At 39.6% G+C, this 16,902-nt stretch overlaps 2 protein-coding genes across 2 annotated transcripts in view; both read left to right on the top strand.

The window, feature by feature from the left end:
* The window catches only part of LOC117075394 (complement receptor type 1-like), a 100,897-nt gene extending 92,390 nt beyond the window's left edge, over positions 1-8,507 (top strand). The window contains exons 15-18 of the mRNA XM_033197706.1: positions 511-596; positions 2,978-3,205; positions 7,180-7,203; positions 8,188-8,507. Of these exons, the coding sequence (XP_033053597.1) occupies positions 511-596; positions 2,978-3,205; positions 7,180-7,203; positions 8,188-8,264 (415 nt within the window). The 3' untranslated portion in view covers positions 8,265-8,507. The remainder of the gene's footprint in view (positions 1-510; positions 597-2,977; positions 3,206-7,179; positions 7,204-8,187) is intronic.
* Positions 1-15,949, top strand: part of LOC117075393 (complement receptor type 1) — a 221,972-nt gene extending 206,023 nt beyond the window's left edge. Inside the window, exon 30 of the mRNA XM_033197702.1 lies at positions 15,243-15,949. Within this exon, the coding sequence (XP_033053593.1) occupies positions 15,243-15,255 (13 nt within the window). The 3' untranslated portion in view covers positions 15,256-15,949. The remainder of the gene's footprint in view (positions 1-15,242) is intronic.
* Positions 15,950-16,902: the final 953 nt, after the last annotated feature.

The raw sequence follows: 16,902 nt of genomic DNA on the forward strand, positions 1-16,902 counted from the left end.
TTCTGTGAGCCTCCTCTGGCCCATTATATTTGGAGTGGCAAGAAAAACAATGGCTGTTCTCTTTCCAGATGTTCCTGGCTTTGCTTACCAAATCGAGAGTTGTTCTGCCTCATGACCCACTGATGAGAATAAGTGAGATGTCAGAGAGCCATCAGTGAAATATGACACCTGAAGGTTATGGCTCTTGTGCCCATGTAGAAGTCTGGTTCTGTGTTAATGCCTTCTGTAGGTGATGCTGGGTTATGAAGTTTATATGGCACATCAGCTCTAATTGCTTTGCCAGTCACAGGGTACCATGGTTCTTTAGAATAAATTGGCCTTTGAGTTTCTGCCAGCTACTGAAGAATTCAGATCCCTAATGAATTTAGACTTTTAGCTGGGCCTGAACCTAAGAACCAAATGATAGTCAAAGAGGAAATGGTAGTGAGGAAGCTGAGCATCTATTAGTGAAGAAATCAAGAGAGAGATGGGAATTGCTCACACATTTGCTACCACTTTTTTTTTCTTTAGGTTCCGATTAAAAGGCAGGTCTGCTAGTCATTGTGTCTTGGCTGGAATGAAAGCCCTTTGGAATAGCAGTGTTCCAATGTGTGAACGTGAGTAGAAAGAACTATGTAGTTTGGATAACTCCCCTTATTTTTGTTCTCCAGTGTGTTTACTGCATGGAATCACCTGTTGTCTGGATCCTTACTTAACTAAATTTCGGATGAAAATACTTCTTTGTTGGAAGAATTTCAAGAAGCATCTTGTAGGACTTCTCTGACATTTGTTACTAATCTGTAAATCACTTAGTTTAATGACAGTGTTTAACTTTGTGGGGAACGTGTGGTAAGAAACTAGATGACATAAAGGTGCAGCACGTTTTAGTTAGTCATTTATTTTTAGTTTTCTTATAAGGAGTAATCTTTCTTAATTTTTTTTCGTTTTTGAGACAGTTACCTAGGACAGACTGCAGTGGTGCAATCACAGCTCACTGCAGTTTCAATGGCCTGGGCTCTAGTGACCCTCCCACTTCAGCCTCCCAGTAGTTGGGACTATAGGTGCATGCCACCACACCTGGCTAATTTCTTATTTTTTGTAGAGATGGAGTCTTGCCATATTGCCCAGGCTGGTCTCAAACTCCCGGGCTCAAGCTATCCTCCCACCTTGGCCTCCAAAAGTGTTAGGATTACAAGTGTGAGCCACCATGCCCAGCCAAATTTTTATGTTCTTTTATCCCCTCGCATATCATAAACAGTTTAGTCAGCTTGTTTTTTAGCCGGCAGTATTTAATGACGTAGGGCTTCCCATGTGCTAGGACTTTCCATGTGTAGAAAAAGTAATGAAGAGTAAAAGAATAGTGAAGACGCCTCCCTACTTTCCTGGCATGTATTTTCTTGTTGGGAAGCAGACTAAGAACAATAAAATAAGTAATCAAAATTCTAAAAATTGTAATATATAAAATGATAGTTAAATAGGGATGTTATGCAGAAAATAAAACAGAGTTATATGATAAATTAGTACAGTGGAAGGAGCTGGGATGATGAATCAGTGTCTGAAATGATGAGGTGTCCTAAGTTTCCAAACCATCTGCTTAAATAAAGTATGTCCAAATTCAGAAAGAATTCAGAAACTCTTAGATAAAAGTGTATGTTTGACATACTAAGACATTACTGATTTATCCTATTCTGTCTATTAAAGCAAGGCAATAATTTTTTAAACCTTTTTTTTTCTTATTGGAAAATGTTTACTTTAATTTGCATTGTGTTAAAATAACTTACAGAAATTGGCCGGGGGCGGTGGCTCAAGCCTGTAATCCCAGCACTTTGGGAGGCCGAGACGGGCGGATCACGAGGTCAGGAGATCGAGACCATCCTGGCTAACACGGTGAAACCCCGTCTCTACTAAAAAATACAAAAAACTAGCCGGGCGAGGTGGCGGGCGCCTGTAGTCCCAGCTACTCGGGAGACTGAGGCAGGAGAATGGCGTGAACCCGGGAGGCGGAGCTTGCAGTGAGCTGAGATCTGGCCACTGCACTCCAGCCTGGGCGACAGAGCGAGACTCAGTCTCAAAAAAAAAAAAAAAAATAACTTACAGAAATCGATTTGGATATTTTATGGTGAGTATTATGGTGAAGAACAATGAATACCTGAGGAAACTCAAGTGTCCAACAAACTCAACCTTACAGAGACACATAAAGCTGAAAATAAATATATAAATAAACTTAGGAAAACACAAACAGATAAAATTCAAGCATGAGAAGTCAATCATTGTTTGATGTACTAAGTCTTTTTTATACACATCATTCTGATAAACTTGGACATCTCTTCCTAAATTCATATCAAATTAGAAGCATCAAGTGCTTTTAGGGAAGGAACTGTTCTAAGCAGACTAAAAGGAGGAAGAAATGATGGCTAATAATTTGGAAGAAAGAAGAAAAGGCTCTTTGGCACCATTTAATCTGGGTAAAAAGAGCCTTACCAATGTAGTCTGATGACACCATTGGAAATTTGGTGTTGGTCCTGATGATAATGGTCTTGAATCACCAAGAAACATTTACATTGCTAAAGATGATAGTTCATGATTATTAAAGTTCATAGATTTCCTTGGAACTTATGGTCTCCAATGGCCAAAACTTTGTCTGTCTTGAACCTCACTGTCAACCCAGGAATCTTACTATGCCTGATTTAAAGTAGACAACCAAATGGGTGTTTTCAAAAAAATTTTTTAAAAAATTACTTTCCAAATTCATTATGAACATAGCTACCTGGATGGTCCAAAAACACTGTCTTTGGCCTTTTGCAATAAACTTAATTTAGGTCTCACATCAGTTAGTTGCCTCTCAACAAAAGCCTTACAGATTTAAATTCTACCCACCTTAGTTATATTTTTTCTAAAAGAAAAAAAATTATATTCATAGCACAGTCACAGGTCACTAATATTTCAGTCATCTTAAGTGAAACTCTAATGGAACTTAAAGCTCTTGTTTTCTTTCTAGAAATCTTTTGCCCAAATCCTCCAGCTATCCTTAATGGGAGACACACAGGAGCTCCCCTTGGAGATATTCCCTATGGAAAAGAAGTATCTTACACATGTGATCCCCACCCAGACAGAGGGATGACCTTCAACCTCATTGGGGAGAGCACCATCCGCTGCACAAGTGACCCTCAAGGGAATGGCGTTTGGAGCAGCCCCGCCCCTCGCTGTGAACTTTCTGTTCCTGCTGGTTAGTACCTGCTTCCACATATCCTAAATGGGTTCAGAATATCTAGGTGAGAACCTCCATGTTTCTATAGTGACAGTCATTTTTGCTTGTGAAAATGGCTTTGCTATGAATGTCAGAGACAGAACTACCTCCCAAGTGAATGACAAATGGGTTCTAGTAGGCACACTGTGTCTCAGTTGTTGGTATTCTGATGGTCCTTGGGGTGAGGAGTGTGGGATGGTAAAGAGAGAAGGGGGTGGACAGTGAAGAGAATTGGTGAGGTCCAGATTTTGTAGAGAATATTTTCAAAGTACTGAAAACAAATGCTAAAGAAAATACTCTTTTATTCCACCTCTACTACGAGTTGTCTTTATCCTGGATAGATGGATGTGCTGCACAAAAAGTACACAATGATGACGTAATTTACTTCAGAACTGATAATACTATAAAAGTAATTTAAGAAACTCAGATGTAGGGATTTATACTTTTTATGTTGTTTCCAAGGGTTTGTTCAAGTCACTGACTATATTTAGTTGGTCCTTCACCTCACCATTAACAAAGGGAACTCAGGAGGCCCTGCAGAAGTAGAGTTTAAGACTGTGCTCTTAGCCTCCATAGCTCTTTCCTTTGATATATTAGTCTGGCTTTAAATGACAGTACCTGACAACTGTAGATGCATTTGTGGCTGTGACTGCCTGCACAAGCTCCATCCTCCAGTAAGGACAGAAGAGCATTGAATCATAAAAGTTGTAGACTTTTTAATGTGTTTTTTTGAGATGGAGTCTTGCACTGTCACTCAGGCTGGAGTGCAGTGGCACAAACTCGGCTCAATGCAACCTCTGCCTCCTGGGTTCAAGCAATTCTCCTGCCTCAGCCTCCCAAGTAGCTAGGATTACACGCGCTTGCCATCACAGTTGGCTAATTTTTGTATTTTTTAGTAGAGACGGGGATTCACAATGTTGGTCAGGCTGGTCTCTAACTCCTGACCTCAGGTAATCCACCTGCCTCGACCTCCCAAAGTGGTGGGATTACAGGCATGAGCCTGATGCTGACTTTTTTGACCTGTTGGCTAATTTGACTTAGAATTTCTGTGGTTGAAAAATAACGCAGTAGATAGATGAGAAATATATGGGAAACACAGCGAAGGGTTAATAGCGTTATCTTACAGGTAGCAGTAGTGGTGGTTGTGGTACTAGTTGTAAAAATTAATATATAATGAATACTTAGTACCACTGTTAAAAGATAGATAGGCTGGACATGGTGGCTTATGTCTGTAATACCAGCACTTTGGGAGGCCAAATTGAGAGGATCACCTGAGACCAGGAGTTCAAGAGCAACCTGGGCAGTATAGCGAAACTCTGTCTCTACAAAAAATAAAAAAATTAGCTGGGCATGGTAGCACATGCCTGTAGTTGCAGCTTCTTGAGAGGCTTAAGTGGGAGAATTCCGAGCCTGGGAGGTCGAGGCTGCAGTGAGCTGAGATCACAACACTGCACTCCAGCCTGGGAAATAGAGCAAGACTCTGTCTCAAAACATACACACACACACACACACAAACACACACAAGATAGCTTCTAATTTAATTACACAACAACCTATGAGGAGGGCAGTATTCTTATTATCTCATTTTATAGATGTAGAAACTGAGACACAGAAGGTTTAGGTAACTTGCACAAGACCACAGAATGGGGTAGCCTGGCCAAGCAATCTACTTATCTGTAACAATAAATAACAATATTTAACTTTAACAGTAAATAAATGGTCAAAGGATGTAAATATATCATTCAACAAGAGACTATTTAAGTATTGTCATAATGAAATGGAAAGTTATCAGGCCAAGGTCCCAAACACCAGATAATGGGCAATTCTTCAGTTGGATGAAGGAGATACATACAAAGAATCAGAATGGGCCAAGTAACTATTAACCAGCAGGTTCTTGGAACTCAGAGCTTAGTGTAGACTCCTCGTGAATTGGGCTGAACCACTTAGGAACTCCTTTTGTCTCTCTGAACTAAGACTCAGACTAAAAGCAGTCCCCTTTGCCTTCTTGTTCCTAGTCTCTTTACCCTATCTAGTCTTCGCCTTTGACATCTTACTGCTTTGTAGTGAGAAGAGGCAAAGAAAGTTTCATGATCTTAGAGACCTTCAAAACAGAAAAAATAAAACCCAGTATTTTCCCCTAAGGCTTGGGATAGATTACTTAAGATACCAGTCCTAGGTCTTCCTAAAATGGAAGATGAAGAACTAACCTGGGGAGGTGGTCCAGGCTTGGAGTGACATGCCATAGAGGGTTTTGAGAAAGAGTAGCAATCCAAAGAGAACTCACTCTTATGCTGAGTACTAGCATAAGAGAAGGAAGAATTTCTTGGGATACTCAGATCCCCTATCTTCCCATTTCAATGGCTCAGTTACGTCAGAGGTCTGATTCATTTCAACATCTTCCTCAGAGCAAGGGGTAATCGCCAGGTCCCCTTTAAAGCCAGAATTAATACATATAACCCATATTTACGCTGTCTCAAGAACAATTAGTATGGTGTTGCATGCTAGACAAATAAGTTCAACTCCAGGAAACATGTTAAAACTAAGAGAAGTTTCTACTTGAATATCTTAAGAGCAGCTTAAAGAAAAATTAAACTATGTGACACTCATTAAAATGTCCCCAAATCCTCTTTACCCATTTCCATTACCCAGTGTCCCATTCATTAAACAACTGCTTTCCTAGAGCCTAGTTTCTCTCAGTTCCACCGGGACTGTTTCTCAATATTCTCCCCACTTTCTGGACCTTCTTAGTTCACAAGAAGTCTCCATGCCATTTCTAAGATAAATGGAGTTTCTTCAGTTCTGCATAGTTCAATGCAACACAGCCCTGAAAGTTTCTGCAGGGAAATACAGAAACTATCTTAGGATGCAAGATTTAGAGGAAGGGTGTAAATATCTTTCTACTTTGACACACAAATATACAGAAACTCTTTAACCTCACTAGAACTAAAGAAATGCAAAATAACAAGGTACCATTTTTAAAAATTGTCCATTAAAAAGGTTTTTATGTGAACACCCAATAAAAAGTAAGGATGTAATGTAACGAATATTGTTGTATGTTGAAGGTACTATTGTAAATTGGCAAAATCTATTATGAAAAACAATTATGCAATGTATGTGGACAATAATACAACTATTCCTGCCAGTTAGCCCTCCTAGAACTCCAATCTAAGATAATAATGTAAAATATAAAATATTTTATGCATTTTATTAAGGGTTTCATGAGAAAGAAAACTAGAAATAAATGCACAATAGAAGTCATTGAATACACTATGATGCATCTACTGGATTATATTAGTTTGTCTTTGTTGTAATTTACATTTCTAGTATATAAATATGTGAAAACACACATATGAGAAAATATACCAGAGGAGAATGTATCAAAACATGTTTTGGGTACTAGGATTTGGGGTGATTTTTTTCTTTAGTTCTGTATTGTAAGTTTTCTTCTGTAATTGTATTAGTTTTATGAGAAAAATATTAATTTTTAGAAAGTCTTCTTGGCAGTGGCACACACCTGTAATCCCAGTACTTTGGGAGGCTGAGGTGGGTGGATCACGAGGTCAGGAGATTGAGACCATCCAGGCCAACATGGTGAAACCCCATCTCTACTAAAAACACAAAAATTAGCTGGGTGTGATGACACGTGCCTGTATTCCTAGCTACCCAGGAGGCTGAGGCACAAGAATCCCTTGAACTAGGAGGCAGAGGTCGCAGTGAGGTTGCACCACTGCACCCCAGCTTGGTGACAGATTGAGAATTTGTCTAAAAAAAAAAATCTTCTCTGAGTACAGAAGGTAAAATGAGAGTATGTGAGTGAAATCAATGACTTTAAAAAAAAAATATTAGTCTGAGTCCTGAATAAAATTCAGGATAAATTGTCACTGGCTGAGAAGTCCTGTTCAATTATGTTGCATGCCAGAGTGATGTTTTTGTGACTTTTGTCTTTGTTTTAGGTGCAAATGACACTCTTATAGTTGGTAAGTTTTATGAAGGGTTTGCTGAGGAATTCTGGCATCTTTAACAGTAAGTACCTACTTATAATGAATGAAATGTAAAAAGAGAGATCAAAATATCTTGAGTTGTAAATTCAACTAGAAAGAAAATCATGATGAATTTAGGCCAGGATATGGTGGAACTGGCATCGTCATATGCCAGGTTACTGAGTAACCTTCCTCAAAGGTTCTTTACTATCTTTGAACCACTACAAATGCATAATCATTCAACAGTGTCAAAAATAACTTATTTGAATGTGGTGGGAGAATGAAGCTTCTTCTTTGGGTTGTAACCTGGAGTATGCTTCCAGATGGCGATTGTGCCCATTTGCACAAATAGAAAGCCACAAGATCAGTCTTCTGAGCCCATATCTGTGATCTGCCTATGTTAGAAGAATAGTTTTGTAATAGAGTTTGCTTCCAAGGGAATTTCTGTGGCATAGTATTCCTACATCCCTTTTTACACATCTGGACACTGAGACATGGAGGGTTTAGGTAACTTGCCCAAGACCACAGAATGGGGTAGCCTGGGTCTACCTACCTGTGGAGATTGTGCACTTTAACAATCAATAAATGGACGAAGGACGTACATATATAATTCAACAAAAGAGAAAATTCCAGTATTGTCACAGTGAAATGCCTGTGTGTTAAGCCTTAGGCAAGACACACGGGCAGGGCCATGGAGAGCTGGTGGCCAGCTGCCCCATCGCGGTTCTCACTTACTTTTGGAAAAGTTGATGTTGGACTAAAGGTTACAAAACAGCTCAGATCACACCTTAACTATAATAACCCCATGGGAGTAAGACTAATACTATAGAAACCCAGAGTAAAGCAGAATGTATAGTTACATCTAAAAAAAAAAAAAAAAAAAAGCATTGGCAATCTGTAGTGGGACTGGATACTAAGACAGAATTTAAAACCTATGAGTTATATTTTCCATGCATTTAATTACCTTGTTTTTCTGCCTAGGCACTTTTTCTGGTATGATCTTTATTTTATTCATCATTTTCCTCCCTTGGATAATTCTAAAGTACAGAAAAGAGTAAGTATAGCCATATTATCCCAAGAAATGTAAACTGTACTTACCCCGCTTGGAAGTCAAAAGAAAGTAAAAGACAAACAAACCCATTGCTACATAAACAGATGTGGTAATTCTTATAAAGAAGATCCTTGACACACAGTATAGACAAAGAGGTATTCTCACTAAAGGAAGTATATAGGATACTAAGAACAATTAAAACAAACAAACAAACAAAAACAGCAGCTGGGCCAGGTATGGTGGCTCATGCCTGTAATTTCAGCACTTTGGGAGGCCAAGGTGGGCAGATCACTAGAGGCCAGGAGTTAGAGACCAGCTTGGGCAACATGGTAAAACCCCATCTCTACTAAACACAAAAAAATTAGCTGGGTGAGGTGGGACACATCCCTGTAATCCCAGCTACTCGGGAGGCTGAAGCACAAGAATTGCTTGAACCCAGGAGGCAGAGGTTGTAAGGAGCCAAGACTGTGCCGTTGCATTCCAGCCTGGGTGACAAAGTGAGACTACATCTCAAAACACACACACACACAAAGACACACACACACAAAGACACACACACACAGAGACACACACACACAGCATTTTAAGAAGGAATTGAGTTTTACAGAAAGAGAAAGTAGGCAGACAGAGTTTTTAAAAAGTTGTTCATGAGGCTGCTGATATCCTAGTTTTGCTAAGACATTGCAGACACCTACCTCTAAGCCCAGATCCTATCATAGCACTAGAAGTTAGATTGGGTCACTTATGGCACACATAGCCTGCCAGTGGGGAAGAATTGAGCCTTTCCATTGGGTATTTCAGTATATAAACAAATATTTTGTAAACACCATTAACTTTATTTTTTTTAAGACAGAGTCTTGCTCTGTCACCCAGGCTGGAGTGCATGGAGAGCATGATCTTGGTTCACTGCAACCTCCGCCGACCGGATTCAAGTGATTCTCATACCTCAGCCTCCTGAGTAGCTGAGACTACAGGCATATGCCACTACACCAGGCTAATTTTTGTATTTTTAGTAGAGAAAGGGTTTTGCCATCTTGGTCAGGCTGGTCTCGAACTCCTGACCTCAAGTGATCCACCTGCCTCAGCCTCCCAAAGCGCTGGGATTACAGGTGTGAGCCACTGGACCCAGCCATCATTAATTTTTTAAATTTGAAAGAAAAAAAACTTGCAAAGACTAAGATCTGAATAAAGAAACGTCTTTGACAGGGAAGAGAACCTACACAGCTTTTGAACTGGTTGATTGAATTGTAACAACGTCAGTGAAGCCAGAATCAATAATATCAATGTTATTAGTTGATGAGCAAATTGTATACCCATAGAAAAACTGAATTCGTAACTTTTAAGTGAACAGTTTTCTATAGCAAATATTCTAAACAAGTGCAGTTCCCTACAACAAACTTTACAGAAATTGAAGTTTTGATATTTCACAAAGCTGCCAATATACTTTTTAAAAAGTAGTTTGTCATAGTAGATCTTGCTGTGAACAACCTGGTCAGGAACTCAATTTCGTGGGAAAATACTGAATGAGTAGAGATTTAAATTTAAATATTTATCCTTCCTGACTAATGTTCTCTATATTTTATGGCTTGACATATACATATTCTTTGCTCTTCTCCATTACAAAAAGAAAAGGTAAGTAGCTGGGCGCTTTATCTTAACAAAGTACTTGTGTCAATACATTTTTCCTCGTAAAGTTTCTTATTAAGTACCATATATTAGTGAGTTAATTTTTTTAAAAAAATTACTAAATCTGAATTAAAGAAGTTGGGGCTTCTAATTTCCTGTATCTATACCAGTCTCTAGTTGAAACCACACAGGGGAAATGATTGTCTCTTCCTCTTAAAAATATTCAAGATACTTTAATATCTTGAAGATATTTGAATATCTCCACCCTTCTAACTATGTCATTCTTCATTCCTTATGGCCCATTCCTTGTTAATCAACTAAAGGGTCAGATTCCCAAGCCTAACTACTGATTTGTTTCACCCATGTATTTTAAGATCATTTCCTCATATTAATCATCTTCAGGCATAAACATGACTCAATAACCATTTCATAAAATTATTTTAGAAATGATTATCTTGTATAATCTAAGCAACCTCAGAGCATATACCATTCCTTCATGTTTTCCATCTCGTAAAACCTGCCTCCTATTTTTTTCATATTCTTTTAAAGTGTAATGTCCATGGCACAACCATTCTCTCTCTGACCAGTGGCTGCCAGAAATGTGGCACAAAGAAAGATCATAATCCTTGTTAGACTTAAAGGTCAGGGAGGTAAACCTCCCAAACATCTATGTAACCCACACTAAAACCTATTATATATGTGAAATCCAGGAAAATTTTTAAATGTTTTCTAAACTTTTACTTTTGACCTGTTTCACTTCTTGGGACTGTAACTGCCTGAAGGGTTCTTCCTGCCTGTCATACAGACAAAACCAATTCCCTGAGATCATGGTATATTGCAGTAAAGACAGAGTTGAATTAACACAAGGCCAGTCACGTGGAAGAACTGGAGTTATCACTCAACTCAGTCTCCCCAAGAACACAGGGGCTACGGTTTTTATAGACCATTTGGTAGGAAGGGAGCTAGGGAATGGGTACTACTGGTTGGTTGGGGATGGGAGTGTGGGAAATGGTCCTCAAGTGCTGTATCCACCTCTGGTTGGGGGCCACAGGACCAGTTGAGTCATGAGTCACAGGTTCAGGTAGAGTCAGTCAGTTGTCATATGCAAAAACCTGAAAAACATCTCAGAAGACCAATCTTACATTCTACAATAGTGATGTTATCTATAGGAGCAATTAAGGAAGTCACAAATCTCTGAGCAGTAATGGATTATAAAAACTATGCCTATATTTTAGCAGAGTTCAGGTCCCTCTCATAATCCTAATCTCTTGGCCTTTCATTAGCTTTCAGGTCCTGAGCAAGGAGGGAGCTAGTCTTAGGAAGAGACTGTTATTATCCTTGCTCCAAAGTTAAATTATAAACTAAATTCCTTTCATGGTTAGCTTGGCCTACACCCAGGAATGAGCAAAGCCAGCCCACCCGTAAGGCTGGAAGCAAGATGAAGTCAGCCGTGTTAGATTTCTTTCACTCTCATAATCTTTGCAAAGGTGGTTTCAGGATAGTGAGTGCATTTCTCTAACAAAACACCATTGATTTTCTTGTTAGAAATAACACATAGCTAAAATTGGGAAGAGAAAGTCATAAACTTAAATAATCAGAAGGCAGAGGTCCCTTCTCTTGGAAGGAGTTGGGCTGATTAATCATGCAGTCATACCTCCTTGAGTGGGTGTGGCCAATAGCTAAGTCGTTGTGGCTACATGAGGAGGGCTGATTATTCCTTATCTGGAGCTCAAGCTTTCCTCACAGAAACACAAGGGCATAAATGGCCTCATGGCAAAGAAGAAGGAAGCCATGTGGGAACCACAGAATATGAGTGAAGAGTATCGTAGTGGTCCTCAAGTCAGAAGAGCTGTTTATCCTGGAGCTAAAAAAGACTGACGGAGATAGAATAGTGTAGAATAAGATGGCCTGCTTTATGGGAGAGCCACTGTCACACCAGACCTGGAGAGGTTCAGGCTGACGTCTACCTCAAACACTGGAGACAATTCAGAAAATGCATAAGCAGTCCGAAGACTTACTGAGAAACTAAAATGAGGCTGGGCGCGGTGGCTCAGGCCTGTAATCGCTGCACTTGGGGAGGCCGAGGCAGGTGGATCACCTGAGGTCAGGAATTCGAGACCAGCCTGGCCAACGTGATAAAACCCCATCTCTACTACAAATACAAAAAATTAGCCGGGTGTGCTTGTGGGCACCCATAATCCCAGCTCCTCAGGAGGCTGAGGCAGGAGAATCGCATGAACCTGGGAGGCAGGGTTGCAGTGAGCCAAGATCGTGCCACCGCACTGCAGCCTGGGCAACAAGAGCCAAACTCCCTCTCAAAAAAAAAGAAAGAAAGGAAACTAAGACAGAAGTGGAAGGAATTCACATGCAGAAATCATGTCACCATGGCCAGGTGTGGTGGCTCACGCCTGTCATCCCAGCACTTTGGGAGGCTGAGGCAGGCGGATCACGAGGTCAGGAGATGGAGACCATCCTGGCTAACATGGTGAAACCCTGTCTCTACTAAAAATACAAAAAAATTAGCTGGGTGTGGTGGTGGGCGCCTGTAGTCCCAGCTACTCGGGAGGCTGAGGCAGGAGAATGGCATAAACCCAGGAGGCAGAGCTTGCAGTGAGCCGAGATCGCGCCACTGCACTCCAGCCTGGGCGACAGAGCGAGACTCCATCATAAAAAAAAAAAAAATAGAAAAAGAAATGATCTCACCTTTAACATACTCCTCAAGGAGGTCTACTTTAACTATCCTAGTAAATATGGTATGACCCCCACCCCCACATTCCTAATCTCTCTTATCCTGCTTTTTTTTTTTGTATACTTATCCTTTTATTACCCTTAATTAAATAATTATGTTCCATGTTTATTTTCTCTCTCCCTCCAGGAAGTCAGGGATTTTTGTCCTATCTTCACCAATGGATTCAAAACAAATCTACACTGTCCCTGGAACAAAGAGAGTCTCAATAAATACTTACCAAATGAATGAGGGAGATAAACACCACTAAGAGTGTTACCACAAGGGAAAATTTCTGCTATAATTCTTTACCAAGTTAAACAGTGTATCTTTAGCTTGTCCTAAACTTACTCCTGGTTTCAAGGCTCCAAGGAGTTCCATTAGAACTCCTTGTTCTAATATACAAACTGTCACAGTCTGTTGGTATATACAGTTGGGCAGCTATAACAAAAACTCCATAGACTGGGTGGTTTCAATAAGCATTTAAGCTGGGTGCAGTGGTTCCCACCTATAGTCCCAGCTACTCAGGAGGTTGAGGCAGGAGTACTGCTTGAGCCCATGAGTTTAAGGGCACCCTGGGCAATATGGCAAGACCTTGTCCCTAAAAACGTTATTTCATTTCTAAAAACCAAGCATTTATTTCTCATAGTTCTGGTGGATAGAGAGTCCAAGATCAAGGCAACTGCAAATTCACTGTCTGGTGGGGCTCACTTTCTAGTTAATAGACTTCAATCTTTTCTCTGTGTCCTCACATCAGAGAAAAGGAGTGTGGGAGCTCTTCGGGATTTCTTTTCTAAGGGCACTAGTCCCATTCACAAGGGCTATTTGAGAAGTAATTAGATCCTATAAATTTTCAACGTATAAATGGAAGGATACAAACATTCAGTCCATTGTACAAACACTGAATTTGATAAGCACATCTGCTTAAATGATATCACGCTTATTGATTTCATGTGCCTTTTTCACCTTTGTTTCTATCTAAATTCCATTAACCCAGCTCTGAATTCACTCAACCAAGATGCTATCCCAAACAACTCTAGTCCAAAGTAATGTTTCTCTTTGAAACTCACATTTCCTAACTATACTATTTTAAAAATAAACTAATGTATTTTAAGAGTAATATCTCATCATTATTAAAAACAAGAAATAGGGGAAAATATAAATGAATGTAAAAATTACCTGCAATAATCTCTACCTAGTAGTATTCTTAAGCTTCTTTGCATATTATTTTACAGTTGCATTTACACTTTGAGATTATATTGATTGCACAATATTGAATCCTGCTTTTTTTTCACCAAATGACAAACATTTCTCCCATCATGATAACAGTACATAACCACTTGACATTTCATGTGTTGTTTTTTGCCTGTTAACTATATTGCATTCATTTACTTGCTTACTCTTAAAGTATTCTTAGCCACTTACAATGTACCATACATTGTGCTTCTGTGTGTTTTCTTTCACATGCTAAACTAGCTTCTGATGAAGAGACATTTTAAAAAAATATATGCTATATCAGTTTTTACTTTCTCTAGGGAGAAAAATTGATTTTTTAAAAAATATCTCCCCAAATCTCTGAGTATCATCAAATGAGAAATGTTCAGTAATCAACTGAGCAAGTTAAACAATTGAGAAATGAATTTATGAAAATTTCAGTTATCCTCATCTTTTTGGAAATACTACTGTTTTACATCAAATTACACCTCAAATTGTATACACTAACTACTGATCACCTTTTAGTAGGTATAAAGTCCTTAAAAATTTTGTTTCAACTTTCCCTTTTAAGGTTGGAATTTTGACCACAGTGTTCCACAGGAACAACATGAATCATCTGTGGCAAAATATGCTAGTCAAGAAGTGAATTAGAATCTGTGCGGAGCTAAGACCTTGTGCACCCAGGTTCTGGGGTGGAGTAAAGAGGCAGGCTCCAAAGATATAGCTGTGTGTTGGACATGAGAGTGTTTGGAGGAATACAGGTAACAGGTGATGCTGGGAAGTCTTGTGAGATGGAAGAAGAACGAAGATGAGGAATCTGGTGGCAGTAATAACTGGGGAGCAGATGAACTGGAGGGCCTCATCAGGAGGTTCGTCAGTTGGTGGAAGGACACCATTCCCGGCCTTAAAAGGAGAGGCTCCAGTATGGCTGGGAAAGCACGTGGATACCTTGTACTAAATCCACTACTGTAGCTCATTCTTGACTGTAATTAGAAGAGGAGGACATGCTTTCTGAAGCTTTCCCCTCCCTGATGACCAGTTACTATTTCTGCCCCCTGCTACCACCGTGGTTTAGAACAAGAGACTCAAAAAAATTTCTTCTGTTATGGGTGACCTGTACGTTTTCTAGAATGGAATGAGGCTCTTTATTTAGTAGCTCAACTCTGAGAACACTTTTTCTTTGGACACAAAAAAGGAAAAGGTCAAGTTAATCATTAATCTCTCTCTTATCTACTAATGTCTCCATTTACGCCATACTTTCTGTGTCCTACATAGCAGGCATCACAGAGGGCAATAAACACTTCTGATGACCTTGTAATTTATATGGATTGCTAGCATCACGATTATCAGCCTGTAAATTCTGGGAAGTTCAATTGTCAACCATGCTGTTAACTAAATGAAAACATCCTGTTATTTCAGTGTCTTTCCTTGACAAAGTACTATACAGCTGAAGAACATCTCGAGGTACAATTTTGGTTGGAAAGGAGCCAATTGGTTTCAACAGAATCAGATCTGAGCTTCATGAAGTCTTTGAAGTGACTTCACAGAGATGCAGACATGTGCACTTGAAGATGCTACCGCTTCCCCAGTACCTAGCAAAGTTCCTCCCTCTTTGTGTGCGTCACTGTGAAACCCCCACCCTTCTGCCTCATGCTAAATGCACAGAGTGTCTAGTTGGGGGAAAAGACTGCATTTAGGAGATAGATAATGGTTTGGATTACTTAAAGGAATAAGGTGTTGCCTGGAATTGCTGGTTTATAAGTTGGTCATTTTTCTTTTTTAAAATATTTGTAATATGGAATGGGCTCATTAAGGAGAGCTTGGAAAATGCAGAAAGTTATGAAAAATAAGTCACATATAATTATGCTACCTAGTGATAACCACTCCTAATATTTTGATTCATTTTCTGCCTTTCTTCTTTCACATATGTGTTTTTTTACACATGTACTTTTCCCCCCTTAGTTTCCTTTTATTTTATAGAGCAGAACCCTAGTCTTTTAAACAGTTTGGAGTGAAATATATGCTATATCAGTTTTTACTTTCTCTAGGGAGAAAAATTAATGTACTAAAAAGGCATTAAATGACTACTGTGGTTAAGACTACTCGAGAGAAATATTTGGAATATAAGCTTTGGATATTTTCTTTTCTTTTTTTTTTTTTTTGAGACAGATTCTGCTATGTTGCCCAGGCTGGAGTACAGTGGCATGATCTCGGCAACGTCCGCCTCCTGGGTTCAGTTGATTCTGCTGTCTCAGCCTCCCGAGTAGCTGGGACTACAGGTGCCCACCACCACACCTGGCTACTTTTTTGTATTTTTAGTAGAGACAGGGTTTCACCATGTTAGCCAGGATGGTCTCAATCTCCTGACCTCATGATCCACCCGCCTCAGCCTCCCAAAGTGCTGGGATTACAGGCGTGAGCCACCGTGCCCAGCGAGCTTTGGATATTTTCTAAGCTTTATTTCAAAAGTACTATGCTCTATATAAAAAAGAACAATAAAAATTGAAATGAAAGAATAATTGTTATTATAAAAGTAAGTAGGGCCGGGCGCGGTGGCTCAAGCCTGTAATCCCAGCACTTTGGGAGGCCGAGACGGGCGGATCACGAGGTCAGGAGATCGAGACCATCCTGGCTAACACGGTGAAACCCCGTCTCTACTAAAAATACAAAAAACTAGCCGGGCGAGGTGGCGGCGCCTGTAGTCCCAGCTACTCGGGAGGCTGAGGCAGGAGAATGGCATGAATCCGGGAGGCGGAGCTTGCAGTGAGCTGAGATCTGGCCACTGCACTCCAGCCTGGGTGACAGAGCGAGACTCCGTCTCAAAAAAAAAAAAAATAAAATAAAAAAAAAAATAAGTAGCTTTTGTATGAATTCAGAATATACTAAATTAACTTTTAAAAGTACAACTTTTAAAGTATTTATCAAAATAATAAACATGTTCTGGCATTTAAAAAATAAGTGACCTTGTGTTCTTTAACCAGTCTACATCTTTAGAGATGAAAAATTTGTTATGTTATTATGGGCTATGCTAACGACCTCTAGAAAACATCAGGATATTTCTGGATATTTAATAATAGCT

This window comes from Trachypithecus francoisi, unplaced genomic scaffold (assembly GCF_009764315.1).
Source record: "Trachypithecus francoisi isolate TF-2019V2 unplaced genomic scaffold, Tfra_2.0 Lachesis_group5, whole genome shotgun sequence".
Taxonomy (NCBI): Eukaryota; Metazoa; Chordata; class Mammalia; order Primates; family Cercopithecidae; genus Trachypithecus; species Trachypithecus francoisi.